The sequence below is a fragment of the Triplophysa rosa genome, linkage group LG5 (genome assembly GCF_024868665.1).
Source record: "Triplophysa rosa linkage group LG5, Trosa_1v2, whole genome shotgun sequence".
In the NCBI taxonomy this organism is placed as follows: Eukaryota; Metazoa; Chordata; class Actinopteri; order Cypriniformes; family Nemacheilidae; genus Triplophysa; species Triplophysa rosa.
The window spans coordinates 14149112-14176775 of NC_079894.1; the positions used below are offsets into that span (position 1 = coordinate 14149112).

Sequence of the window (27664 nt, forward strand, 5' to 3'; positions counted from 1 at the left end):
ATCCCTTTCATTATTTTACGACTACTGCCTATATTCTCGTAAGGACCCTGTTTATACCACTTGCCTACTTGAACAAGTGAGTCTCCTTTAAGAAAGTGTCAAGTCTCACCTTCCCAACCCTGAGCTGAAAGGTAGCTCGGTTCCATGATTGGGCGGTCAAGGGTAGGGTCTGGAACCACGTGACATTCTTCCAACCCTGGGACGCCATTTTGGAGGAAAGTTTGGAATTTCTGACACACAGGAAGAAAAAAGAGGAGGAGATAACGAAAGAAGTTTGACGTTTAGGAAAACAATCTCCATTCCTCCGAAGGGGAAGAACAATGAACTGTGGACGCGTTGATTTGAATCGCCTGTGTTTACGCAGAGCCCGTGCAAGCGATTGCCAGTGAGGTGTATATTTGCAGTTTGAGGAGTTTTTTGGAAAGCCCCCCTGCAACTGGCGGCGGCGTATGTGCAGTCTTTACCCCGCAGGCGCGGAGGCTGAATCTCGGCGTCTGTGTGTCTTCTGAATGGCAGTGCAGGGCTGTCAGCGGAGTACAGCTCAATACTGTGGTGTCGCGCGACTGTCAGCTTGAAGAAGTGCAGCAGCTTGCGCTCGACTCACAAAATCCAACGGCTTGTTTTCATATCAGCCCGGACTGTCCTTATGATTACTGGATAAATATTTGAGTTCCATGCCAACTGCGTCTAAGTTACCCCTCTTTTATACTTTGGACGGACTCGTGCGGAGGTAACGTTAGGAGTGCTTTATTATCGAGTGTGTTGTGGGTTTGCGAGCTCCGCGGGACTGGTTATTGTGCACGAGCCCAACCGAAACATGCCAGTCAGGAAGAAAGGTAAGAATGATATTTTAAGAACTCCACAAAACTCATTAAAAATGTAGGGCATTATCAACAAAACTCTTATTTAAACTTATCCATGTTAACTGTGTAGTTTATGTAACAAGTTAGTGCGACTTTGTTGTTCGTTAGACACTTCTTTCAGGTTTTTCAAAACAAGACTTCTCTTAATATGAAAACTATTAGTATGTGTTATTCACCTTCCTGGTTATCTAGAGATGCTGAGTTTAAACAGAAAAAAACGTTGGAAATGTGTGCTGTCATACGACATTTGACGTTATGCTTGCTGCAGTATGAAACTCATGACGACTTTGATACGTGTTTTGTATAGATGCACAGCGGGCTCTGTTACTGCTGGAGGAATACCGGTCCAAACTAGGTAACACTGAAGACAGACAGCTAAGAAGCTCCATCCAGAGAGTCATTGACATCTTCCAGAGTAACCTCTTCCAGGCCCTCATAGGTACAACAATCTATATTACCTACTCAAAGTGAAAGTACTGTGTCATGCTGCAAGTGGTATTGTGTGATCACGAGCTCATGTTCGTCTAGTACTTTGTATACTTTGAAGTCACTCTGTTTTAATGTCTCTTTCACTTTTGTTTATGGTTTTGTATCAGGAAATGTCGTATTTACAACAGAATCAAATACTAAACTTTGTTGTGAGGTCTGTATGAAGTGTCATAATTGGGACAGAATTGGGAACATCATTTCCCCTCCAGAAGTTTGGTGGTAACTTGTAATTGCACTGAGGTGTTGAGTAGTAAAAGCCAATCCAGAGCTATGTGTTACCACCATCCTGTCATTTAATGAGCATGGCCACAGTTTTCAGCTGAGTGAGAACTTACTGACATACAGTTGACCTTAATACAAAAGCTAACTTGTTTCTACAATTTGTACTACAAAGGATTTTCATAAGGTTTAACTTTTACTTAATTTAGGATTTTCACAAAGAGGTCTGGTTGTACATACACTTAGGGCTGTCACGATTCTGAAATTTGACTGACGATTAATTGTCTTTTCCAACAGTTTATTGTGAGAAACAGCAATACAGTGTTTCTTAGTTCACTCAGGGCTGCCGTTAACAAACTAGGCAACCACAAGGAATGTTGAACAGCCTGTTTGTGTTTCTCTGGGGTTGACTGTCGGTGTGCCAGTGACTCCCTGTTTTTGACCCTAAAGGTGTGGAGGCTCCCTGTAATAACTGTCTCGCTTTCACCTCCCAGTAAGTAGTCTTAAATGAAGCTGTCATTTATTCGGATATGGATAATCTTTCCCTAAATTCCCTAAAAATGCCGAGAGTTTATAACAGGTGTTAAAGACAAAATACGCATTTGTAAGTCCATTCTGACCACTGAAAAGCACCGTAGTGTGTTGCTCTTCAGGTGGTTCATGGATTATAGTGTCTGATGCATTAAAAATACCGGCAGCATAAACAGCACAACATGACTCACATAACGTCACATCACACACGTGCCTGCAGCGTTTCAGAGAGAAACAGTTCACAGATGGCAGAAAGTGCATCCTTTTGGCATTCTTTATTTTACAAAAGCACAATGTTTTGTGGTTATCGTGGATCTACGCAAATAAATGTAAACTCTTTACATCATATGTGTCTGTCTGCATGATGACCAGATGATACAGAGTTTTATAAGTTTCGGCTGTTAAAGTGATCGTGAAGATATTCACACACACACGCTCACAAACATACACACAAGTTCACATAAGTTCTTTCTAACTTGACAGATAGATCAGGATCGCTGCTTCACTACACAGAGTGGGAGATGATAAGAACAGAAAGAAAGAAAAAACATGAAAAAAACGAAATTGGCATTTTAAAACATCGATTTTATTCCATTATAATTATTATATACGTGCGAATTGTCATGGGACTGAGAACGTGAGAAGCGCATTTTCCAGGTTTGCAGGATTACGAACTCACACCTCCACTGTGAATTTATGTCTGTCAGAACACATGAGTTTTTATCACAGAGGAGCCATGCAGATTTATTTTAAAGGGCGACCTCATGAGAAACAATTACTGTCTGAATAGGGCTAAAGTCTCTAAACTAAGTCCTAGAGACTTGCGCCCTTTACTAATCCTTTTGCAGATTCTTGGCTGTCTGGGAGAAATATTACAAACACCTTATTTAGTTATCACAAGACCACATGTCATATTTGCTCTCGACGTCCAGGCTGAAGCTCTACAGAGTATTGATATGTGTGTGTCTCAGCAGTTTCTGTTCTTTCTGTTCAGTGTTGTTCTGTATCTCAGAAAGCCATCTTATTCTAAGCTGCTGTGATGAATCGCTGTGCTCAACATCGCTGGATAAGTCCATACATCATGCATGTGAAGTACACACTCTTACGATTTCGATGATTCGTACCAATGGTCACATGCGCACAAACGTGTGTCCAGAAATCCTGTGTCCTGCATGCACACATGTTCTTCTTTGAAGTGAAAAAGCGTTGGAGTGATGGTTTCCAATTTAACTTCCTCAGATATGTATTCTAAAGGACAAACAAAATGTACATTTACATTTATTCATTTGGCAGATGCTTTTATCCAAAGCGACTTACAAGTAGGAGAGCATATAAACATTTTGTCAACACGCTAAACAGTACCGTTAGTTTACAAGGCCATGCTACTAGGAGGATTAAAGCTGGAGTAAGCAAAGGAGAGAATGAACAACAATTTTTTTTAGACAGACAGACAGTCAGACAGTCAGACAGTTGTAAAATCAAATTACATTGACAAATGTAATCCGTCTGTTGACATGATTACCCCAGTTCTAATCCGTTGGCTGATGATTTATGGTGGTTTCTCTCGGAGAGCAGTAACTGCAGACTCAGTGCGTGTTTCTCAATGATTAGAGCCTTAAGATCCCTCCCAGGATACCAGGGAACAAGAGTTAACCAGAGCAGTGCAGGTCTCCTGCATGAAAATGTGGGCCACAAGGTTCACTCTTGACAGAATTCCCGCTTCGGGAGTTTCTAGTTGAAAATGAGACTCTGCGCTGGGGTTGAAAGTTGAAATCACATTATCTAAAGTAGATAATGGCAAGGTCTCAGTTCACACACAGAAGGACCTTCTTTAAAAAGCTCTTAGTGGTTAATGAAGAGTTGAGTGGTGAACTTGATATCACACAGGCAGGCTGGTATCTTCCTAATCTTTTTTTTTTTGCAGTCCTGCTTGGAACTGAATATGTAGAAACCACTTCTTCAAATAGATAGGAAGCTTCCCCTAAATCACATTGTAATCACTCACCCAGCTTGGATGAGCTCGCAGGCCAGCCAAACAAAAAGATAAAACAAGCTATAATCTTTTTTTTATTAATGATTTCCTCATTCGGCTGATTGTTGTTGTGTGAATGATTGCAATCTCTAAAGTTGACCGTCACATTCAGTATATTGATTGTCTACAAAAAGCATTAGCATTTCAAAGTGTGTAAGCGAGCCATCAGATAATGAAGACATGTTTTGGAGGTAAAGAGAAGTGGCAGGCATCTGTGAAATGCAGAAATGTTATGCTGTGGCTATGGAGGTCTGTTAATCAGATATCAATACAACACTCTGTTTAAAGACTGCTTTACCACAGACCTCATTCCTGAGGGAGAAGAGTGAATGTGAGACTCGGAGAAACCTGGGAATCGGCTGATAGTTACGGATCTGTTTTGACTGTCTCAGTGGGGAGGATTTGTCTCTGATGGTGTGTGGAATATCACAAATTTAAGGAGATTAAGTCCAGTTACAGGTCTTTAAATTTTGACTTTCTTGTTTTCTGAATTATTTTATTTTGATTTAGTTGCGTTTGATATTGGTTACTTGAGGTGCAAGAATATGTTTGGTTAGTTAATAATTAATGATTAATAAAACCTTCTGCAGGGATGATTTGTCTTTATCTTATCATATTGCTTGTTTTTCATTTCTTGTGTCTTTTTGACCTAGAAAATTTACAGGTGGTCTTTATGGTTTTATTGTAAAAGAAATTGTAAAGACACCTACTGTAAACCCCACATTTAAAATTCTATCATGATTTAATCACTCTCAACGTAGTAGTATTTTTTTCTTGTTCTTAATGAAATGGTTTTCTGAGCTGTCCTCATGCAGTGAAAGTGGAAATGGATGCTTTAAAAAAAAGCATGCAATTAAAAATGTACAGCTTTGCTATATTTGAAGTCTTCTGATTTGAGAATAGGGGTGGGAATCTCTAGGCACGTCACGATGCGATTCGATTACGATTCAGAGGGCTGCGATGCAATGATAAAACGATTCTCGATGCATCTTTTTTCATATTCATATTTTCTTTTTCTTGCTGTGTGACTATTAAAATCAAAGTGTTTGTAATTACCCAGACCGATTTTACTTCCAATATCCTTTATTAATAAAACAAATGGAAGTGATTTCGCAAGTCAACTGGAAGGTTACATTTGCCAGCATTGCAAAGAACCAACAGGAAAAGAGTGACTGCCCTCAGTGCCCTGTAGTAGCATGCAGAATGCAGTAAATGAATGCAGACTTTATTTGCACATAGCACTGGTGCTAGAGAGGTTTAAAGTTTGGTAGCACAGGGCAAACAGTAGGAGCACAAGTATAAATCATCTGTTGCAAGTGCAGTTCATCATGAAAATGGCAGGTAACTGACAAAAGACATTCATGTTACATACAGATGGATAAATTAGGGCCATATCATTTTTAGAGTACCTACATTTGTTTTAATTTTTCTAATTTGTGTGTTTTTCCTTTTTTACTATACAATAGTGGTATATTTGTCCACATAAATTACTGTGGTATACTATAGTAATTACTGTAGTAAACTGCTGTAAAATTCTTAGATACTATCATGTTTTTGAACTTTACTATATTATATAGTGTTTATCAATTTACTACAAGGGCACTACAATTTTCAATAGGAAATACTATGGTTCACTAAAGTATTTTTTGTCTGTGTTCAATTTGACGGGTCTTTGGGAAGACGCTTGAGTTTTTGTGTTTGAAGATAGCTTCACTCAAACAGTAAACGCTCGTAAAATAAACTCTCAGAGCAACTCTGGAGATGAAGTTAATTTGTTCATATCCTCATACAGTGCAGATGCAGATAAATACTGTGCACATAATTCACTCAGACACGCAGAACAGCCAGATGACATTTAAATAACAGGATTCCGCTCCGCTTCTACTTACATGGACTATTGTTACACACAAACAAGCACAACCACGACAAATACGCAGCTCTGTCTAATGCACATATTCTTATTATTCTACATATACTGTTTTTTTTTTTTCAAGTTACTTGTCCGGTTGGGCACGTAAAATTCTCTCTCACTCGCCCATACAAAACATTCAGTTGTCCCGGACAACCGTTAATGTTGAGCTCAGCTATGACTTTAATATAGTTTATCATGTTTGTCGTGTTTCCAAAATATGTTAGTTTAGCTTGACACAACTTGCGTATGTGGGGTCTTATCGAGGCCATTTTACCTTCAGCTTCATAGAAACCAAAATGCTTCCATACATGAGCTTTTAATGTAAACTGAGCCGGTCAGATTTCTTTCTCCGCCATCTTCGTCGTCTCTTATTTGCACGCCGTCAAATATTTCACATTTAGAAAATAGATTTTTGACATTCGTGAATCGATTCAGAATCGTCCACGCCCGTATCGCGATGCATCTAAGAATCAAATTTATCCTGCACCCCTATTTGAGAATACTTGAAAATATATAGTGCGGCCTTCTTCTGGTCCTTGCCATTACAAGTTCTCTTCCACTTTCATTGTGTGAAAATTTTTTTTTTTTAGGTAAACTAGGCCTGTCCCTTTAAGTGTTTTGTGACCAAAGCGCTCATTTAGCTTTCTTTTAGGCAGGATAAAGGTTGAATGAATATTGTAAACCTAATTCTAAAAATACATTTTGTTTCTGCATATTGCATTTTATGATGTGTACCTATTTAGACTGTATATCTGACACCTTGGGGCTGTTATGATATTATAAACATTTTGTAATGTGATGCCAGCCAGGCCATTTGTTTTAACAACTGCTTTGATGTGTCGTGGTAGTATTACTAAAATAGCCAGAGATTAGAAGTGTTTGAGTTTCAGTTGTATCATGCACAAGCACATTGTGTACTGACTGACACACAGAATAGATGGAGTCACTGCACTGACGTAAATTAACAGCACGCCTCATGATACCATTTCTATTACAGTCAGTGAAGTGCATTCAGTATTATCCTCTTAAAAACTGATTCTCAAATAATGACTAAAACTCTTTGTAGCCACCCAGAGGCTGCTGCATGTTGTGTACTCATTAATAGTTTGCCTGAATCATAACCTCTTCTAATGTCACACTGATTTGCTCCAGAGACCAGATTAAAGATTGAACTCACAAAGCTGCCTCGCTGGTTATTACTTTACTTCATCATATGTATTTTTTTTATCCTGACTGACCAAAAGTTTGAGGGCAGGCATGCTGTTGTCCGCACTGTTTAATCTGCTGGAACGTGATTTTGAAGTCAAAGGCCTGATGTAGAAAACCTATAGTCTGACTAGTGTATTAAATTGCCTGAGAGCACTCACTACTGCTTTACTATGTTTGTTCTTTGGTTTTATATCCAGGATAGTCAACACAAAGTTTTTTTTAATGAATATTAAAAATCAGTATAGCAGTATATGAGCGATTTGCTGATAGTTACACATTATTTTGCCCGTCTGCTTTTTTATGCACTTCAATGAGATTTACAAATTATGTTATGAAATATTCTTCTTAAAATTAAAATGAACTCAGCTGGTGTAGTGGACTTCATAATGTGTGAATGCATACTTTTATATGATGCATTTTAAATATGTCTCATGATGATTCAGGATTTCAGAAATTACATTAAATCATTAAAACCACTCAACTATAGCTTCAATAAGATGCATTGATTTGCGACATATTTTATACTTATTTTTGTACAGGTGGTTTGAAATCATCTTTAAGGTCCTGACACATCTTTTAAGACCCCTGCATTCCCTCCCAGTGGCGCCCCCAGGCACAATACAAAAAATGTATATGCCTAAATCTAATGGTAGACAACAGTTTTGGCATTGCCATTAATACTGAGAGCATACAGTTATTACTATTTATTATATAGAGCCAAATAGAAAACTCCACAATTCAACTGCAATTACTCTCATGTTTATTTGGAGTGCAAATTCAGTTAAAAAAGAATACACAAGAAAAAAAGGATGCTTAACCCCGACATACAGTAAAACTGGTATTACAACTTTGCAGTACATTTCAAGAAAAGCGCAAGTATTGCAAATCTGATTCAAAATAAAATTACAACTCCTGGATTGCATTTTACAGTAGTGCAAATTGCAGTTATCAGTGGAACATCCCACAATAGTTATCAACCCATCAGAGATGTGTCTTTGTCTGTATGTGAGGAGCAAGAAAATAACTCTGGAAAAAGTATTTCCTTTCGCACAGTTTGACAAGGGGCTAACCGCTCTCACAAGCCCTTCGGTAAAGTGACAGTGTTGCCAGATCTTCATAGAAAAAACAGCAAACAAAGATAGCCGAAAATAAACTTTAAAGAGTACACAACATAAGATTATGAAAATTACATTTCATGCAGTGTGTAATGTTGCCGTGTTTGAAAGTAAGCAGTCTGCCAAGTTGTAAATCCGAAGGTGAATGAATAACAAAGTTATAGGCTTTTAAAAAAGGGAGTCGACTCTGAATCACGCAAACGAGTCGTCCTTTGTCCGAGTCGCGAACCGCCTCGGATTTACTACATATAGTCCTCGCCTACGTTTTGCTAGGACTGCCTGCGAAAACTTCACTCTTCTCCCCCAAACACTGTAGCTCGTGAGCCTCATTCGCGGTAGACCAATCACAGCAACAGCAGACTAGGGATGCACCGATACCATTTTTTAAAGACCGAGTACGAGTACCGATATTTTGGTCTGGTACTCGCCCATACCGATACCGATACCTATAACCGATGCCTATATAATGTACAATAATGTTAATAAACCAGTATCTTACTGGCACATTTTCTTTTTTTCTTTTGTTATTCAATTCAATTCAATTTTATTTATATAGCGCTTTTCACAATGTGCATTGTTCCAAAGCAGCTTTACAGGAGCAAATAAGAAAAACACAGAAAGGTAAAACACAGCACAGTGCATGGTGTTTATAGACCAAGCAAGATCATTATAATAAATAATATCTAATAAATAAATGAATAAATAAATGCAGTCTCCCGGTGAGCAAGCCAACACTGCACTGCTCTGCTGTGGCGAGGAACCCAAACTCCAATGCTGAATAATGGAGAAAAAAAAACCTCGGGAGAAACCAGGCTCAGCCGGGAGGGCCAGATCTCCTCTGACGTGTCATAGCTGCACTCAGTGACCCCGACCAAAGCCACCGAGCAACGTCCACGAAGAACAGGGAGAGCCCACGAGCCGCGACCCAGGAAGCCCCACCCGCCGAAACCGTGCAGGTCCAACCCGGTCCCATTCCGCGGTCAACAACAGACAACAGAGGGACAACCAGGGAAAAGTAGTAATGGCATAATTAACTTTATTCCTCTGTTGTCCGACATCGACCACAAAACAAGACCAACCAGACCAGACCCACACAGTCCCAACAAATGAAACGCCCCGAACCACAACCAACAAGCCCCCCCCACTCCCTACAACACCCACCCAGCTACCTCCAATCAAAGTCACTGAGTGCAGCCATAACTTCAAAGTTCAAACTGCTGTCGTGTGATGTAAGTTTAGCATTAAATACCAAGTATTGTAAATTTAGCATTTGTGGATGGAAGTTTTCTGGCCCGTCCCAGTAAAAGCAACCCAGGAGACTTTACGCTGTCTGTCAGGCGAAATGGTGCCGTCACGCACATTAAGATCCAGAACACAGGAGACTATTATTAGGTCTACTTAAATTTTAGTACTATTTTTTAATCAAGTTCTATTTTTAAGATAAGTAGCACAAATTTACTAGCACATTTACTTCAGTTTACTAAAGTAAACAATATACTCTGTGGTCAAATTATAAAAAAATTAAGCGGGGTGGTGTGGTAAAATGTGAGTGTATTATAACTTGTTCAAGTCAACCGGACTTTTATTTTGACGGGACGCCGCAAAGTGCATTTGTTTAAGTTAACCAGACTTTTATTTTGACGGATCGCCGCAAATGGTGTTTGTTTATGTGTTCGTGTCCTCGTGCAGTGAAACGCTGCCGTTGAAAGCTCCACAAGCACAATGCGTTCAGTACACGCAACCGCGCCACTCTTTCACACACGGTAACGCAAAACAAGCAGAATACATATTTAAACAGTATCTGAATATTTCATTAACTGTTACGTTAGCTGTTCAGCGCTAATTTCTTGTTAGGAAATGCCTGGATTCCTTGATTCCCTCATTTTTCCGCATTGCGGAAATCATAGGGCTCTATGTATGTCACGTGAGGTATCGGTCTTTGGTATCGGTGTGTCATTACGAGTACAAGTACGAGTACATGAGCTTGGTATCGGTGCATCCCTACAGCAGACTAGACCATCTGACCAATCACATCAGACTAGGCTAGCGGAAAGGAGGGGATTAGACAGATGAATCGCGGAACGAATCATTTGAGAGTCAGTCAAGAAGTAAGGTAAGAATAACTGCCTATCGTTATGAAATAGTGTTTTTACACCTTCTATGTACATAAACTTGTTGTTGGACACTCCATAAACCAAAGTAGGACCTTAAAAACCCCTAGTTATGTACTAGGGATATGTACACTGTTCCCTCCCACAAGCACTTGTCAGATTATGGTCCAGGAAACCTGAAACAGCACAATTACACAGGGTTTTCCTAAAACGGCAACATCTCTATTTGAACAGGCCATTGTATTTTTGTGAATAATTTCATTGTTTAGTTTTCAGTCACTAGATAGATTCAGTCTTTGTTTCTCTCTTATTGTTTTGTTTTGGATTTGCATGACAGAGAGGTCAGTCAGATGTTTTGTGACAGCCTCAAGCCTTCTCTGAAGATTTAGAAGCACATTTTAGACCTAGGAATTTAAAATAATTGGTCTAAATTATAAATGGTCAAAGAACAAATGCATACTCAGTTCCCTAAGAAGCCTGCAATCATTTTTCAGATGAGGTGTGAGGTCACTAGGCTCAGTTTTTCAAAGGGAAACCAGAGATGTGGGAATCACCCCCACCAGTGTGCATTATAAAAATATTTATTCTCAATACCGTGGAGCTCCATGTGATACAGCGTGTATTTTCAGCCCTGTTACCCAATCTCTGCCATGCATAGAAGAACTATATCCCTCTGCTATTTTCTCTCTTGGCAAAATGTTGAACAGCATAGCCAGCCACAACACTGCACACTGACTCTTAAACGGTCATTTCCCCTCTGCTTGTGAAAAGGACTGCTTCCCTAAATTATTTAAAACTGTTCCTGTGCATTTTGCTGGTTTTGCTTACTGTTTGTTTGTTAAAATATGAATAAAAGTATAAACGATTGTATTGTCAGTCACATAATATTGTATAAAATTAAATATGCTGTTTACTAGGGATGTGCGACATGTCGACATGTCGACTACACGGTACAGCCGCTAGAGTCGACTCTGAAAACAACACGACTACACGAAAAAAAAATGGTTCGATGGAATTTTACATTAAACACGTTTTATTTAAAATAACACTTTACAATTAAATATTTTTAAAAATAATATGATACGTGATTTTTTTACGTTTCTGAAGCGGAAACGTTTTTTTGTTTAATTTACCTTAAGTCTCGCGTGCGCGCGTTGTGTCAGTTGCCGGCAGCAGGCTTACAAAATGGCCACTAGAAAATCAAGCAAGGTGTGGGAGTATTTTGATTTAAAAGACGACAGAAAAGTTTTATGTAAGTTGTGTAATGACAAATTGTCATATAATAATTCAACTGGGTCAATGCGCAATCATATACACCACAGGCATGTAGGTGTTAGCTTAGGAGAGGCTAGTCGAGGAGGCAAGCAAATGGCCATCACGTCGTTCACTTCAGCTCACCGCCGGTGTGATCCTGTATGCTCTGACAAAATAACCGATATTATCTCCGGAATGACGGCAAGTGATTTGTTACCACTCAGTTTTGTTGAGGGAAAAGGCTTCAGGCAATTAATGGAGTTCGTTGAGCCTGAATATACAGTACCAGGGCGAAAAATGATCACCTCAAGACTGGAGTTGGAGCATCAAAAAATGATCGCAAATATGAAAAAAAACATGGAGAAGACGAAATACGTAGCAATTACAACAGATTGTTGGACATCGCTTACCACCGAGTATTACATGACCATAACGTGTCACTTTGTCATCGAAGGCAAACTCCAAAGTAGGGTACTACAGACTCGCGTATTCGACGAATGACACACCGCGGACAACTTGGAAGAACACCTGCAAAATGCAGTTAGAGAATGGGGTCTGGACAGCAAGGTCATTGGCTGTGTCCATGACAACGCAAGTAATATAGTGCTGGCCAACAAGGATCTTCTTGAATGGGAGTCAGCTTCCTGCTCTGCGCACATGCTCCAATTAGCAATAACGGATGGATTTAAAGCTAACGCCATGACACGGTTAATTGGTGCATGCACAAGACTGGTGAGCCATTTTCATCATAGCACAACTCTGGAATTCAGTCAGCGATGTTTTCACGTCTTCACGAGCAAAGATGGGCGATTGCTGCGGTATTATCTGACAGATCCGTCACTAAACTTTCAGATGCCAGGATTTTGGTGTTGTCCGATGAGAACTGGACGACCATTGAAATGATGCTACCTGTACTGGATTGTCTCAAAAGTGCTACGTCTGTATTATGCAGTGAGGAATACGTGTCGGTTTCTATGGTGTTTCCCGTGACAATGAGTTTACTGAACAGGTAAATAATTCTAGGCAAATAGAATACATTAAAACATATATAAAGATATATAATTTGTAACATTAATAATTATAATGTGATCATGATCTGCAAGTTATTTGTCACCTAATTTCTACTACAGACATCTCTGCCCAGCAGTAGGCGATTCGAATAAAGTGGCCGAGTTTAAAGCAACGGTTTCAGCATCACTGGAGAAAAGAATTGGTACCATGGATGCAACCAAAGCGGGAGGTATCGCATTGCTTGCCTCTGCACTCGACCCTCGACACAAGCGTCTTCACTTTTTACAAGTGGACAAGTGGACAACAGACTGTAGAATATTAGGGCGCTGTATGACAGCCTTCCATCAATTGATGATGAAAACAGCGGCACCGTTGAAGACGACAGCCCTAGCACCCCAAAAGAGAAGAAAACAGGACTAAGTTCCTTATTTGGGGATGACTGCGAAGAATCACTGCGTGGGGATGAGCTGGAGTACTACTGGCCATCTGTCCCACTAAACGAAGACCCACTTCGGTGGTGGTTCGGGATGGCCGGGCGCTTTCCCAAGCTCTGTCGGTTTGCTAACCGCTATCTCTGCGTTCCCGCCGAGCAAATTTTTTCTTGTGCAGGGATTATTGTGAATCGTCTTAGGGTCCCGTCTTTCACCAGACCATGTTGATATGTTAATTTCTCTCAACAAAAATACATGGTCTGAGTAAGTAAAATGGACTTTGTTATTTTTCACACTGTCCTCTTTTACACATGGTTAAAAGTTACAAAGTTATATACAAGTTTTATTTATTTGGTGTAATGTTCAATTTCTTATACATTCTTAATGCGTAACCTACTGTAGATGTACAGCATATTAATTATTTAAAGTCCGATTTATGCTATTACTTGTTTTATAGCAGTCATCTGTTGATTGTTTTCAAAATTATTGCAAAATATGTTGGCTAATGAGGAAATTCTTAATGAGAATAAGCAGAATAATATGCTAATCATTTACTTAATGTACAATTTTGTCTGAAATTTAATTGCATACATTTTTCTTCTGAGAATGGATGTAGAATATTTGGCATGAATTGGTATGAATTGTTAAGTAAACTGTCATCTGTTGATTGTTTATAAAAAGTTTAGGATATATGTTGGCTAATAATATTTAAGGAAATTGTTAACAAAAATACCCTAATAAGAGTAAGATTACGTAATGGGCCTGCACTCCAGGTTAATAAATGCCTGTGTTGTCTAACGCTGAGTGTACTGTATCCTTTTTCTTTACAAATAAAGAAGACGGTCTAAAAAGTTATTTCTTTTCAAAGTGTTGCACTCTGCTAAGCAAATATGACCTGTGGCGCGGTGCGTATAGCATTCTGAAAAGAGATCTTGCTGCGCCTGGGAAAAAAACAAGCGTCTCGCTTTCGTGGTGGGCTTGCAGCACGTCTACATTTAAAATAACGCATTTGAGCTTGCGAAAGATGCAGATTCTTATTTTTAGACTAGTCGGTTTTAAAACTATCGTTTAAACGACAAGCCAATAAGTCGTAGCGCACATCCCTAAATGATCCAGTCAGGGCTGGCGCTTCAGCAAATGCAGAAATATTAATGATCATAACGTAAGGAAAGTGGAACACATATGCCTGTTTTAGCTACATTAAATACTGGATATGAACAGTTTGATTTTTTAACCTACATTATTTAGTATTTAAAATTTAAAAATAGACTAGTCGACTACACGGTTACAAAACTTTCGTTTAAACGACTGTCAAATTAGTCGTAGTGCACACCCCTACTGTTTACACAGTTCTTAGGTGCTAAATGTTCATGATAAAGTGATAATGATAAGTTCTTGGGGGTCCTTCTGTTGTTTTATTAGAGAATGCTTGTTGACCTCTGTATCATATGTAATTGTGACCTGTTGTAACAGCTGTGAACAACCTTTATAAGCTCCAATGACCTCTAACTTTGGTCCAGTCCATGCTGTTGTCAATAATCTTTAAACTGATTTTCACTCTATATTTATAGCCATTTATACTACTTCATTACATCTGTAAAGTGAGACTATATGAGTATTCATATCACATTTGTGATTTATTTCAATTATATTGAATATTTTTTTATATTTCATTGCTGTGCATTTGTTAAGTACTGTATATTTGGATTCATGGAACTTAAGCTTTCTAAATAATTTCCTTGATTTTTGCCCTGACCCCTGGTTAGTTTATAAGTTGAACCAGTTGATTTAACGCACTTGCAACATTTTCATTTTTTTACATGAGAATTATATATTAAATTAAATAGTTTTAATTGAATTCTAAATGTTTAACGGCTTAAGTTTCTACATATGTTTTAATGCCACTGTCATTTGCTTTTTTGCATCCAGACATGCATGTTGCAGAAATATTTGCTCTTGAAAGTCTGTCCTACTCTTTTAACAGATATCCAGGAATTTTATGAAGTGACCTTATTGGATAATAATCAGAGATGTGGGGAATCTGTCAAAGTGCCCGATGCAATGCTTCCAGTGAACCTGTGGGATTACTCCAGCATTCAAAGCACATCTGTGACTTCTGACACCCTGCCCAGCCTTAGCACCAGCATAGAGGTAAGAGTGCCCCAACCCGTGTAAGGATTTGGCTAGATGACCAGCTCATTTCTTATTGTCAGAATTAGATTACTGGTGAACAGTGCTCAGTATATGGTTTGATTTTAGATTAATTTAATATTTTATAGAAACTTTTTTCTGTTTGTGTCGAGACGATATCATGCTGTCCAATGCCTGCTTAAACATTTTCAGCAACTCGCAAACATCTCACTTGGAAAAGCAATGTTTTTCAAGGAGTTTCAAATTGTTTATTGGGGACACATTGCAGTCTTAAATGAAAAGGCATTTGTTAAGCAGTGCATTTGTTCAGTAGGTGCTCCAAAATTTCATTTTTAACTGTTCTGAATCATGACTATGTCTCCTCTATGAAGCACGTGTGCTTGTGTTTCACACCCTCTGTGTAATCATTAGTCAGGCCTTCTGAGTACCGATATCCTGCTCTGCATGTTATCAACACAGTCCTCATTGTGCTGTTTTGTTGGAGTTCAGTGTAATCTTGCATAGCATACATTAATTCATTGCAGGCTAATGCGTTATATTCACAGAAACGGTCTGAAAAGACTCTGTATCCTCCTGGATTCAGAGAGAGGGCATTTTAGGCTGGCTGGCTGGCTCTGCATGACACGCTGAGAACAAATACGACGCAGAAGTCTTTACTCCATGTGGCACTAACTGCCGTCTCTGTCTTTTTTTGAATACTTTAGTAGCTGTTCTCTATCCCTGGTGCAGAGGATTCAGTATATAGAACGTCCTAAAAGAAATGAAAGAAAAATGACGAGCACCGCTTAGTGTTGTCACGGTACCAAAATTTCAGTAGTCTGTACCAATACCAGTAAAATTCCACGGTTCTCGGTACCAATTTCGGTACCAAAGCAAAACACCAGTACATGCTAATTGAAACACAATTTTATTAATAAAGCTCATTATTAATATAAATGTATAGAAAGCAATGCCATTTTGTATACATGAAGTATACAAGTTAATTGTTCCCGAAACGGTTGTGTGCTCACTGGGGTCTTTCATGCTGATGAACATCCTCCTCAGTCTGCTGCTGTAGAAGACAAATAGAATAAACTTCAGTAAGTCAACTGACTGAACAAACATGCATAATGCAATATTACAACAAACCTCAGTTTTTATACTGCATTTACACAAGATTACTTGCATTAAGGTAACTGTATATTAAAATAATAAATGCAACAGATATACAGTATTTTTCTTTAGTTTAAATGTGGCTTTTTAAACCTAATAGAGTTATCTATCCAAGACATACACATTGTTAGTCATACAGTTAGTATGATAGTTTTCTAGCACATAGATTGCATATAGGCCTATGTAAAATAGGTACTGTAATCCCCATCCTGTCCTCCCATTTATTTGACCCCATTACAGTTATTAAGCATTAAATGGTTACTAAAGAAACTTGCCTGGATTAGCATTGGCGCTAACAAATTAACACGCAAACAGGGACGTTTATTTTAACGTAACCTTTAATTTAACATGATACAACATTCATAATGCAAACGCGAACAGAATTTGAAACTTACCGCTTGAACTTGTTAACTTAAATCCGGATGTTTCCTCCTTTCACCACAAAACTCTGTTCGTTTTCTTCGTGATATGACTTTAATCTGAAGTATTTCTGTGCGCATCTCTTGTGGATCGGAGCCGCGCTTATCCGCTCATCACGTCTTATTGCGTCTATAAAAAGTTTCCGACTGACAACCTGTCAGACAGAGCATCAGTACCCGGTTGACCCGGTACGTCGGTGGTACCGGGTCTTATGAAAATGAGGTACCGACAACTTTTTTATTTTTAGGTACCGACTTGGACCGGAAGTACCGGTACTTTTGACAACACTAGCTGTATGTTTGATGTCTAGGAGTAGACACGCAGAGACCTTCAGACTTTGGCTGCCGGATTCAATCCACTGTACATTTAAGAACTGCGTTCGATAACACGCAAAAACTAGAAGAGGAAAGAACTGAAGTTGATAGGGTAAATGCTTGAATGTATAGATTTTTGAATTTAACCTATTATTTATCATGTTAGAAGTTGAGAGTAGCTCCAAATATTCTACATTCAGTTTCATTCAAGTTAGACTAAAGTTTAGACTAAACATTTTTGCCCCATTGTAAAACATAATTGTGAAGAAACTGAATAGGTCTTTTTTTGCCTTATTTGAAGGTACTGTATTTTGAAGTGCAACTGCTCAGATTTTCACTTATATACAGTTAAATGCAGTTGGACAGATAAGTACTGTGTGTTAGTAAGTAACTGGACCACTGTTTAGGCATATAGTGGCCAATCAGACCATCTATTTTTGGTAGAGAAAGTCAAAACACCATTGCCTGCTTGCAGTGTAGACATATCATGACAACATAGACTGTCACTTTTGTTTATTCATGACAGGACAGATTACTATATCTTATTTTAGCAAAGCAGCATTGCATCCAGGAATAAACCGCTTAGTTGTGAAAATGACCCCGATTGACCAGTATCTTATCAACAGTAATGTAATATACAACAGGTTTTAGACCAACAAATCCAGACCCAGTTTAGTCTGATTTTACTAAGTTTGAACAGTGTTTATTATGGCTTAAGAATGAATTTATAAGCCACTAAGTATACCTTTACTACCCCCTAAACCTAGCCACAGCACAGGCTGAAAAAATTGAATTATTAGAGACTTGGTTACATCAATGCAAAAATCACTTATTCTGTATAATTCCCATTTGTCTTCAGCTCTATTTGACAGTGTTTTCTAATATGTTGTTATAAATAAACAAAATATATTAATAGTTGCACATCTTCAAGCTTTTAGTTGAATGTAGGTTGATTTAAACGAACTTTCCCCTCTGCTGTATGTTTCAATGTCCTCTCTCTTTTCCCTCTTGTTTCTTTCTGTGTTAATAATGGCCACTTTCAGGACTCTCCCCTCCTAAATGAAATTCTTCATGTGCTCGCTAAAGCTAGATCTTCCTCAATTGAGCTGGACCAAGTAAGTATAATGCCGGCACGGGTCTGGTGGGTTGGGCATACCCCATGGTCGCATGTCTGGGCCGCTCATTCCCCATGCCTTGTCAGTGGGGTTTGTTCTAAGAATAAAGGGACTTGTGTCATTGTGCTCCATTCATTTGGGCATGTCTCATGGGTCTTGGGTCTACTGTGGACCTAGATCACAGCATTATCAGTGGAATATCATAAGATTTGTCAGGTTTTGGTGACCAGCTTCTGAGTGGCATTTTTACAATGATGATTTTAATGATGTTTTAGGAGCCTCACTTTTATACAGCCCAAATTATGTGAATGTGATCAGCCTGATATTGCTGATAAGAATATAAAATTGGATTTCTTAGTACAAATTGTTAAAATATGTTCATATTACCAAAGATTGTTCCAGTTGTGAAAATGCCAGTTTGATGACGCCAATATTTAATGGTCTTCACCCATTGGGACTGTACGACTAACATTCCTATTAAAATATGTATAGCAGATTTTGTATTTTTGCTTGTTTCGAGTTTATTATTATAAGCACAAATATTACACATTACATGTCTTTTATTAAACAAAACCGTTCTGAAAAGCTTCAAGTCTATTTGCATGTTTGATACCAGGCAGATTCATTGTGTAAATTGTTACTCATTTAAAGGCGCACTTCTTGATTAACAGCGACCACTAGCGTTGCATTATAGATTTGCCATGAATTGCTCAGTCCAAACATGACGGTGGCCACCACAGTACAAAAAGATGTCGTTCTCATGTTGACGCAGGGAAGAGATTTTGCAGGCATTAGAAAGACTGTAGAAAGAGCTATGACTTATGTATTACATAAAATAAAAGGTTTGTGGATTTTAAGTTTAAAAAGAAGGATAAAAGTCAGGCAGGAGCTAGGACCCGTGTTAATATTATAAAGACTTTCCAGCAGAGACGCGTTAAGACCCGCGGTACTAAGGCTTTTAGCAGATATACTCATAGATATCTATGGAGATACTTTCCAGCAGAGAGACGTTGGAGAGAAAGATCGTCTTAAAATCATCCCCGAGGAGGTTGCTTTGATTCGGATCAATATGTGAGTAACATACTAACATACCAAGATATGTTGTTGTTGTAATATTAGCTGTGTGACGGAGCAGTTTTGAGCGTCATTGTTTATCTGGAACTGCTTTAATATTGTACTCGTCCAGATACTGGAGAGAGAGAGAGAGCGCGTTGGAGCTGAAACTGAAGAGCGAGCGAGAGTGCGTTTTATTCTTTTACTCAATTATGAATAAACTTTCAGTTAATCCGCGGGTCACATGCGTTCCGCACCGGAGAGCACGATCCCTACGGATCACAAATCTTCCCGCGATCCGTTTCACCACGATACCACAGCGGAGAGGAAGAGCGCGTTGTAGAGTTGTTTAGGGCTGCTGTACAAAACATGGCGGAGAATTCAATGTATGTAGGGCCGCTCTGTATGTAGATATAAACAGCTTATTCTAAGGTATTACACTTAATGGTTCATTACGTAAGGTCTTTATACACCTCTGAAGAAATAGTTTTGTATATTATATTCCATTTCTGTCAATAGATTCTCCTAAAAATGCCATATTGTTCCTTTAAATGTTTGCATTTAAACGGTTCATTTAAGCTTCTCAGAGGCTAAACGGTTTTTGGCATCGCTTTTTGATAATTATGTTAATTGTGGATAGGCATTAGAGATGTTTATTTTCCATTGTTGCTTTTCTTTGATGCTTTTCCGTTCGCGTTTCCTTGAACCTAAAACCTCCATGCCACTGAAGTACAGAGCCTTCTTCTAAGGGAAGGGCTAATCACTGTGCACATCAAATATTTATTCTTACGCTGCATTTCAGAGAAATCTACCATTCACTACAGTATGAGCTATATAAAGCTTGCTTTTACACCGTCTGTTCAGTGTTAAAATGTGTGTGAGGTCACTGATGGTGGGACTGCATTTGCTGGGATCATGCTTCAGATTTGCAAAAACAGTTTCTCTGTGGGACATCTGAATTCTCTATGTCTTTTGAGTTGTCTCTTTCAAATCTGTTTTGGTGTCATTTTTTTGGAGGATGTGGCTCAGTTGTGCATGAATTGCTTAATGTTCAAGAATTTACTACAATAAATTTCAAGTAAATTAAACTTTAAACTTGAAAGAGTATTGAAGTTCACCACACTGCATGGGCAGCAAAACTTAAGGTACCATAGCAGATTTGATATCGTTTGATGTTATCTGATGCCGACAAGTTGTTAAAGATGTCACAGACCACTGGGGATGAACCCATTAAACTCAACCGACCCCCGCCTTTCTGCCATTAGTGCTGCTCAAACACAACAGAGATCATGAAGTTAACGGTGTTTTGAAGCATGGCGCTTTTGTAAGAAATACATTTTAGCCATGTCGATGATGCAGAACCAGTTCATGCAGACAAATAAGTCGTTGTTTGCGTTAATGAAGCACTGGGATGACTTATGCAAGTGTTGCAGGTGTAAAGTTGTTGTGTCAGGGCTCTAGACTCATTTTTCCACTTTCTCAGTTCGTCGCACCAACTTACAATTTGGTTGCACCATTTTTATAGTAATCATATGTTATTGATATAATATTCAGCTATCCACATTCCCCTGCATAACTTGTATATAACGCAGTATAATTTGTATATAGCACATCTGTACATACAATATACTGCCTGTTGTCCTTTTGTCTAATATTGTCCTTTTTGTCAAATGTTTATTGTCTCACACATATTTATTTTTTACATTTTGTTGCCTGTGCCTTGTCACTTTTTTAACCTGTATGTGCACTGGAAGCTTCTGTCACTATAAGACAAATTCCTTGTGTCCATTATACGAGTTGTTTCAATAAAATGAATCGGTTCAAATGAGTCATCACGTCGCGAATCGGACATTAGCGGACATTCGCACGCTGTTTGTTTTTCACACCTGTTAGGACTTTGCAAAAGATAGAAGTTAACACGGAAAACACTTCAATGGATAGGATTTTTCCTTTATGTCAGCTGCATGTCGGCTATAGTCGGCTATAGACCACTTCATATTTGCGCTTTAACACTTGCGAGCCCAATAAATCCAAAATAGAAAAGAAACATTGTATTTGTTATTTTGTACAGTTGTTATTATTTAGTTTTATATTCAAGTTATATATTGGCTATGGAATGATCTGACACAAATATAACCTGTCACTCTTCACAATCCTCATTTATTGCCCTCCTTACAGAAAACTGTAATTTTGCCACTGCCTTCTTTATTTTTACCCCATAAAACTAAATCAAATTAGCTAGCTCAAAACTCAAAAGTAACTCAGAATTAAATTATTATATATGTACTTTACTACACATGGTCATAAATAAACTTTAAATACTAAATCTTAAACCACTCTTGTTAAATGGTCTAAGCACGCTTGTGTTCTGATGTGTTTTGAGTGGCTGACTTGATGGGTTCAGACAGTGAGTCTCATGAGTTCAGTGTTTGATATACGAGTTGTTTCAATAAATTGAATCGGTTCAAATGAGTCATCACGTCGCGAATCGGACATTAGCGGACATTCGCACGCTGTTTGTTTTTCACACCTGTTAGGACTTTGCAAAAGATAGAAGTTAACACGGAAAACACTTCAATGGATAGGATTTTTCCTTTATGTCAGCTGCATGTGCGGTACACTTGTCAGGGAAGAAAGGCAACATGTTTTTGAGCACATTAACACCCAGCTGTAATTCAGGTAAAAATATTCCCTGAATGCGCCACGTGAAACATTGATTCTGACTTCTTTGAATTAAAATGTGCAGGAGAGAGACAGTTCAGAAACCAACGTGTTCGACTTCGTTAAGTGCTGCACAGAATGATCGGAATATGACATCAATGTTCCGTGAGAGCGTTTTAAAAGCATATGGAGCGCTCTGTCCCGTGATGCTTTTATGCTGTTCGGTCTGCGCAACACCGAATGAAGTCAAACACACACTTTAGTTTGGAGACAGGGAGTGCACGAGCTCTCTGCTCGGTCTTTACTGCACTAATCACAAGCGCGTCATTCACCGCTCGTAAATCACATTAAATGTTCAAATTCATTTTACGCACTCGCACCAATGCGACCCTCTGAAATTTTACCTAGCACGTTATAAAAAAACGGTTGCATTTGCGAGCATTTTGGTCGCAGTCTAGAGCCCTGGGTCTGTTTCGAGCGCGCATCTCTCTTTTCTGAGAGCTGCGCTGTGAGATGCTGAGAGGCACGATGTCGCGATAGGACAGGATGGATTGCATTTGTATTGTTACAACTAAGGTAAGCGCACTTATTCACGGTGATTTATTTGCATTCTCTTTGGCATCTTCCGCATCTGCAAGAGCATTTTTTCTTTAGTTAGCCTTATTGCTTTAAGCTTGTATACTATAAATAGTGTTGTCGAGGCAGTGATTAACACACTTTCGTTTATATCAGAATAAAGTGAGATAAAGTTTAAAGTAGTTGAAATCATGACCATTCTGCCCATATTGGTTTACCATCTCAGAATTTACTTAACTTCCAAGGGAATTAATATTTTCCCTTTTATATCATGTTTGTTTAGCCAAGTTTTTTTTAAATATATATATTGATAATAACCTTATAATTTCCATATTTAAAATGCTGCCAGACACCTGGGCTCTACTGAGGCTATATGGTCCAGAATCTGCTTTATAAGTGCAGAATATCAGCTAGACATCAAGTTTTGTTTCTAGTATCCCCACAATATTATGCTAATTCCTTTTGAAACCACTGATTACATTACTACTAGGGGTGAAACGGTTCAAATTACTCACGGTTCGGTCTGTGTCACGGTTTTAGAGTCACGGTTTCGGTTCGGTTCGATTTGTGCTATGTTCAGGGAAAAGGGACTACTGACAAATAAAAATAAGAACAAATAATCAAGCTACAAGTAACAGCACCAATAAAACAACAGAGCAAAGCAGAAAATTAAATAAGATACTGTATATATACCTTTTAAGGTAGAAATGGATTAAAGTAATCAAATAAAACATAACATTGCATATGTACAAATTAAATAAAGATGAATCATAATTGAAGTTACAGAAGCTATTGAGTCACAAGCAATGAGTGATTTCCTTGACTTTTAACAGACAGCAGGAATATGCTGCTGTCGCTTTAAGAGGAATGAAACACATCCAGAACACTGATACTGTGTGAATTTGTCCGTTTAAGCGCTTCAAAGACAACTCAATATTTGCGCCATGTCTGAGACTTTCCTTATGCGCGCTTCGGATCTTCTCACAGCGCGCAAGTGAGTTTTCTTCTGCATCATCTTGCACTTAAATGTTTAAATTGGCAAGGCTTGAATGAGTTTAGTTTAAACAGCAACACGTGCTGTTCAGGTCTCACCTGCACTCGCGCGCTCACAACACCGGGTGATGAAAGCATAAATGACTGGTCATATTACAGCATACGTCAATTGATATTTGTCTATGTTATTTTATTTGTTTTAGGTATTAAATGTGTATCCATCGACAAACATACATTAGCTGAACTTTGTCAGTCTGTTTTATGCATTATCATTTTTAACGAACCACATTATAAATGCGTCGTCAGATTTAAGATGAACCGCGGTCCAAGCGCGTTGGACCGTGTGCTGAACCATTGGTGGAGAACCGTGCGGTTCAATTATTTACCGAGAACCGTTACACTCCTAATTACTACTGATGTGATGTCACAATATTTATTTTAGTTTTTCATTCCACTCTGGATTCTCACTGAATTTATAGGACTCTTAAATTTCCATATTAAAGTATTTCATTATCTGTTCATGGAGTACTGAACACAAAATGATGAATGGCTAATTTTTAACTGGAAAAAACTTTTTTTTTCAAGAAAGGCTGCAACAGGTCAGACATAATCTGGCAAATTGTATTGAATTATACTTTAATAAAACATTTTCACGTCACTCTTGTGATTTCCCGCCGTCAAATTCTAGCTGTTGAAATTTGGCCATATTATATTATACTGCTTGTATGATGTTGTGCTCTGACACAAAATCTTACAAAAGATTCTGATCTCACAGGTACAACATAAACTACCTTTTTAGTGTAAGCTTGATGGATATGTTAAAATAGTGAGACTATTGGGAAAAGGGCAGTGCAAAGAGTGCATGCTCCAGCACTCTGGATTAATGCTTTACCGCCAAATAGTGCTGTAAAGTTCTCAGCAATAATCATTTTATTAATCAATAGTAATATGCATAGATTGAACTGTACTTGGTGACCACAGAATTCTTATTTTGATAAATAACCTGTGTGGTTCTGCTGCCAGAAGTGTTGCTTCTGCTCAAAGGGTTTGTACAGTTGTGTGGGAATTCAGGTTATCTTTTTCTGCCTTTTCATAATGCCTGAACCCTGATACTCCCACCCTTCGTTCAGAGATCCTGGTTGTGAGTTGTAACGGCTGTCACAGATCACAGGCTCCAGTTGTGCGCAGTGACTGCATGTTTTCTGCATGCATGACTGCCCATGCTCATGTCTCCTCTGGTTGGTGCCTGCCTTGAGGCATGTCAAAGTTGCAGTTTAAAGCACATAGATTTCCATGTGGGCTGCACATCGACTTTGCAGTAACAGGGGGAAAAGATGGAAGAAAACTATTTCTGCTTGCATCCTCGTTTCTTGAAAAAAGATCCAAAGGCACACAAATGACTTGTTGGTACAATTATAATCATTTGAATGCTTACTTACTATGATAAATGACTGCCTACCCTTCACCTACGTTGGCAATATACATTCTAAAAGGTATTTATAATAAGTCTGCAGGCCCGGTAATCTCAGCAGTGCCAAAGACCTCTAAAAAATCTGTAAAAAGATCTGTAAAAAACTTAGACGGGCCCGGGGGGATAAACAGACACAAGTAATTCAACTCATTCGAGCGTGTGTGTATAAGCTCTTTAAATATTGTTTAGTAGGGCTCAGTGAGAATTGCTATAACATAGCCTCAATCAAATGTCATTCTACACATTATCTCCATCCACACAAATGAATGACTCATTGGCTCTGATCTGGACCATTCCTCCTCTGGGCATTACAGTCTGCTCTAATCACTTCAGTCAAATAAATTACATCTCATCTGCCAGACTATGAGTAGTTCTTCAGAAATATTTAATTGATTCTGAGGCAGAAAATAAACTATACCTCAAAGTTTGTACTTTTTGCAGTAATAATATCCTGAGCGGTCTCATTAATAGTAAATGCTTTGCAAACAACCATAAATGTAATTTTTATATGAATGCAAAGTGCTACACAGTACCATGTAGTTGAGGGTCTCTCAGGTCCCTGCTTGCCAAGTCATTATGTACATGGGGATGAAGACACAAAGCTTTCTTTTTCTCCTTTTTTGCTTCTTATGCATTTTGTGGCTCAGAAAACAATTTTGTCTTATCTAAAAATAAAGAGTTTGAGGCCAACAACCTGCTGGTCAGCTCCGATGGGTCATTCTTTTATTTATTGACAAGATCAAACCAGGTTAAAGGCTGGTAGAGTAAATATTCAAAGGAGCAAACTGTCATGAAAGTACACAGACCTTTATATGTTACAACTTATTGCTTTAGTTCAGATGTTTCAGAGATTTATAGAGACTGTATTGCATTTGGCTTGTAGTAAAGATAATGAAAATGTGATGGTCAAAACCATAAATAGAATGTTTGAGGTATTAGAAGGTGCTTCAGACTTTTTTATTTACATCAGTTAGATGAGACTGCTGAAGATAAACATGACTGCAAACTGTAAATAATGAATATTAAAATGATGTTGCCAAAGACAGCCAATAGGCAATTTGATAAATCAGTCCTCAAAAATAATCTGTGATATGGGATGGTTTGGTTTTCACCAAATGGATGCTAAACAAACTTCTGTAAAAATATTTCAAGTGGTTGTGCAGTAATACTCTTATGAATTATGGTATTCATGTATCTACCCCTTGTCTGATATTTTTCCTAAAGAAAACGTCTTGGTTACGGATGTAACCTCAGTACCCTGATGGAGGGAATGAGACGTTGTGTCGAACCGACAGAATGTGGTTTGTCTGGAGAACCTATCATCTTCTGAGTATTTAGAAAAGGCCAATGAAAATTGGCGAATGAAATTTGCATGCTCATTCATTCACCTTTGGTCTGAGGAGCCTTAAGCATCCTCCCCCGACCGCTGGGGTGGGCGGCCAGTGTTGTGGCATGAGGGACACAACGTCTCGTTCCCTCCATCAGGGAACCGAGGTTACATCCGTAATCAAGACGTTCCCTTTCTGTCGGTCTCTTGACGTTGTGTCGAACCGACAGAATGGGGTTCCTATGTAAGACGCCACAGCACTGAGCCACATCACAATCTCTAGCGGAGCGACGTTGACTGGCCTGGGCGAGTCAGACGAAGACGCTAACAAGAAATTATGACCATCCAGTGGAGAGGAAGGGGGACCCAGAGCTTTACCACAAAGTTGGGAAGCCCCTGCCACCGGCCGTCACGGGCGGAGGTCTAGTTCTCTAAATGGCGAGAAGCCGCCCGGCACTGTAAGGGCCACTGGGTAAGCATTATTCCCCCCGGGGGGAAAACGCTGCAGAGACCACTACCTACCGTAGGGAGGAATTAGTGGAGACACCACATGGTCTCACCAACAAGGGAGAACTCATGGGAAAATGTGCGGACTGCAGGAGTTAACCGCAAGGTGGGAGTCCACCTAGGGAGGTCATGGGTTGCCGAGGTGGGAACCATTCATGAGGATACATCAGACGGAACAGCCCACGGAGGGGGGGTTACCACGTCTGGAGCACTAGGTCCGGTTAGAGCTATGTGGGAGATAACTCAACTGTTCCCCGGCCTAAGGGGGCAGGGTTGCTCTGCCCAGCCTGCCCCGAGGAAGGGGCTAGTGATGGATAAAATGCCTGCTCTTTACCCAGTGGGGGAAAGAGGGGAGGCGTAATAGCCGCTGATCCCCCTAAGGAAGGGGGAAGGGCTTTCGCAGGTGTACGCCCTACCGGCTGCCGGTCCTACACCTTGCCAGGATGCGGGCTGACACCGGTTTCGTGCGTAGGTATTAGAACCTCACGGAGTCGTTGGGCATAGCCCAACCCGCAGCTCTGCAGATGTCTGCTAGAGAGGCGCCCTAAGCCAGTGCCCATGAGGAGTGTGCCTCACTCTCAACGGGCAGGGGCGAATTGAGATCGGTATGCCCTAACGAGGGCATCCACGATCCAGTGGGCCAGCCTCTGTTTGGAGACAGCCCTCCCTTCTGCTGACCTCCGAAACAGACAAAGAGCTGCTCAGAGCTTCTGGGCTCTGCGTGCGGTCCAAGTAGAGGCGCAGTGC

The 27664-nt window shown here is 39.3% G+C and overlaps 1 protein-coding gene across 11 annotated transcripts in view; it reads left to right on the forward strand.

Annotated features, from left to right (window-relative positions):
* The first annotated feature begins 205 nt into the window (after nucleotides 1-205).
* Nucleotides 206-27664, forward strand: part of dlg1b (discs large MAGUK scaffold protein 1b) — a 100440-nt gene continuing 72981 nt past the window's right edge. For 5 of the 11 annotated variants that reach the window (XM_057334062.1, XM_057334063.1, XM_057334064.1 and 2 more), the window contains exons 1-3: nucleotides 206-836; nucleotides 1171-1302; nucleotides 15162-15328. In XM_057334062.1, coding sequence (XP_057190045.1) covers nucleotides 818-836; nucleotides 1171-1302; nucleotides 15162-15328 — 318 coding nt within the window. In that variant the 5' untranslated portion in view covers nucleotides 206-817. The remainder of the gene's footprint in view (nucleotides 837-1170; nucleotides 1303-15161; nucleotides 15329-27664) is intronic. The other 6 variants (XM_057334066.1, XM_057334068.1, XM_057334069.1 and 3 more) reach the window with 2 other exon arrangements.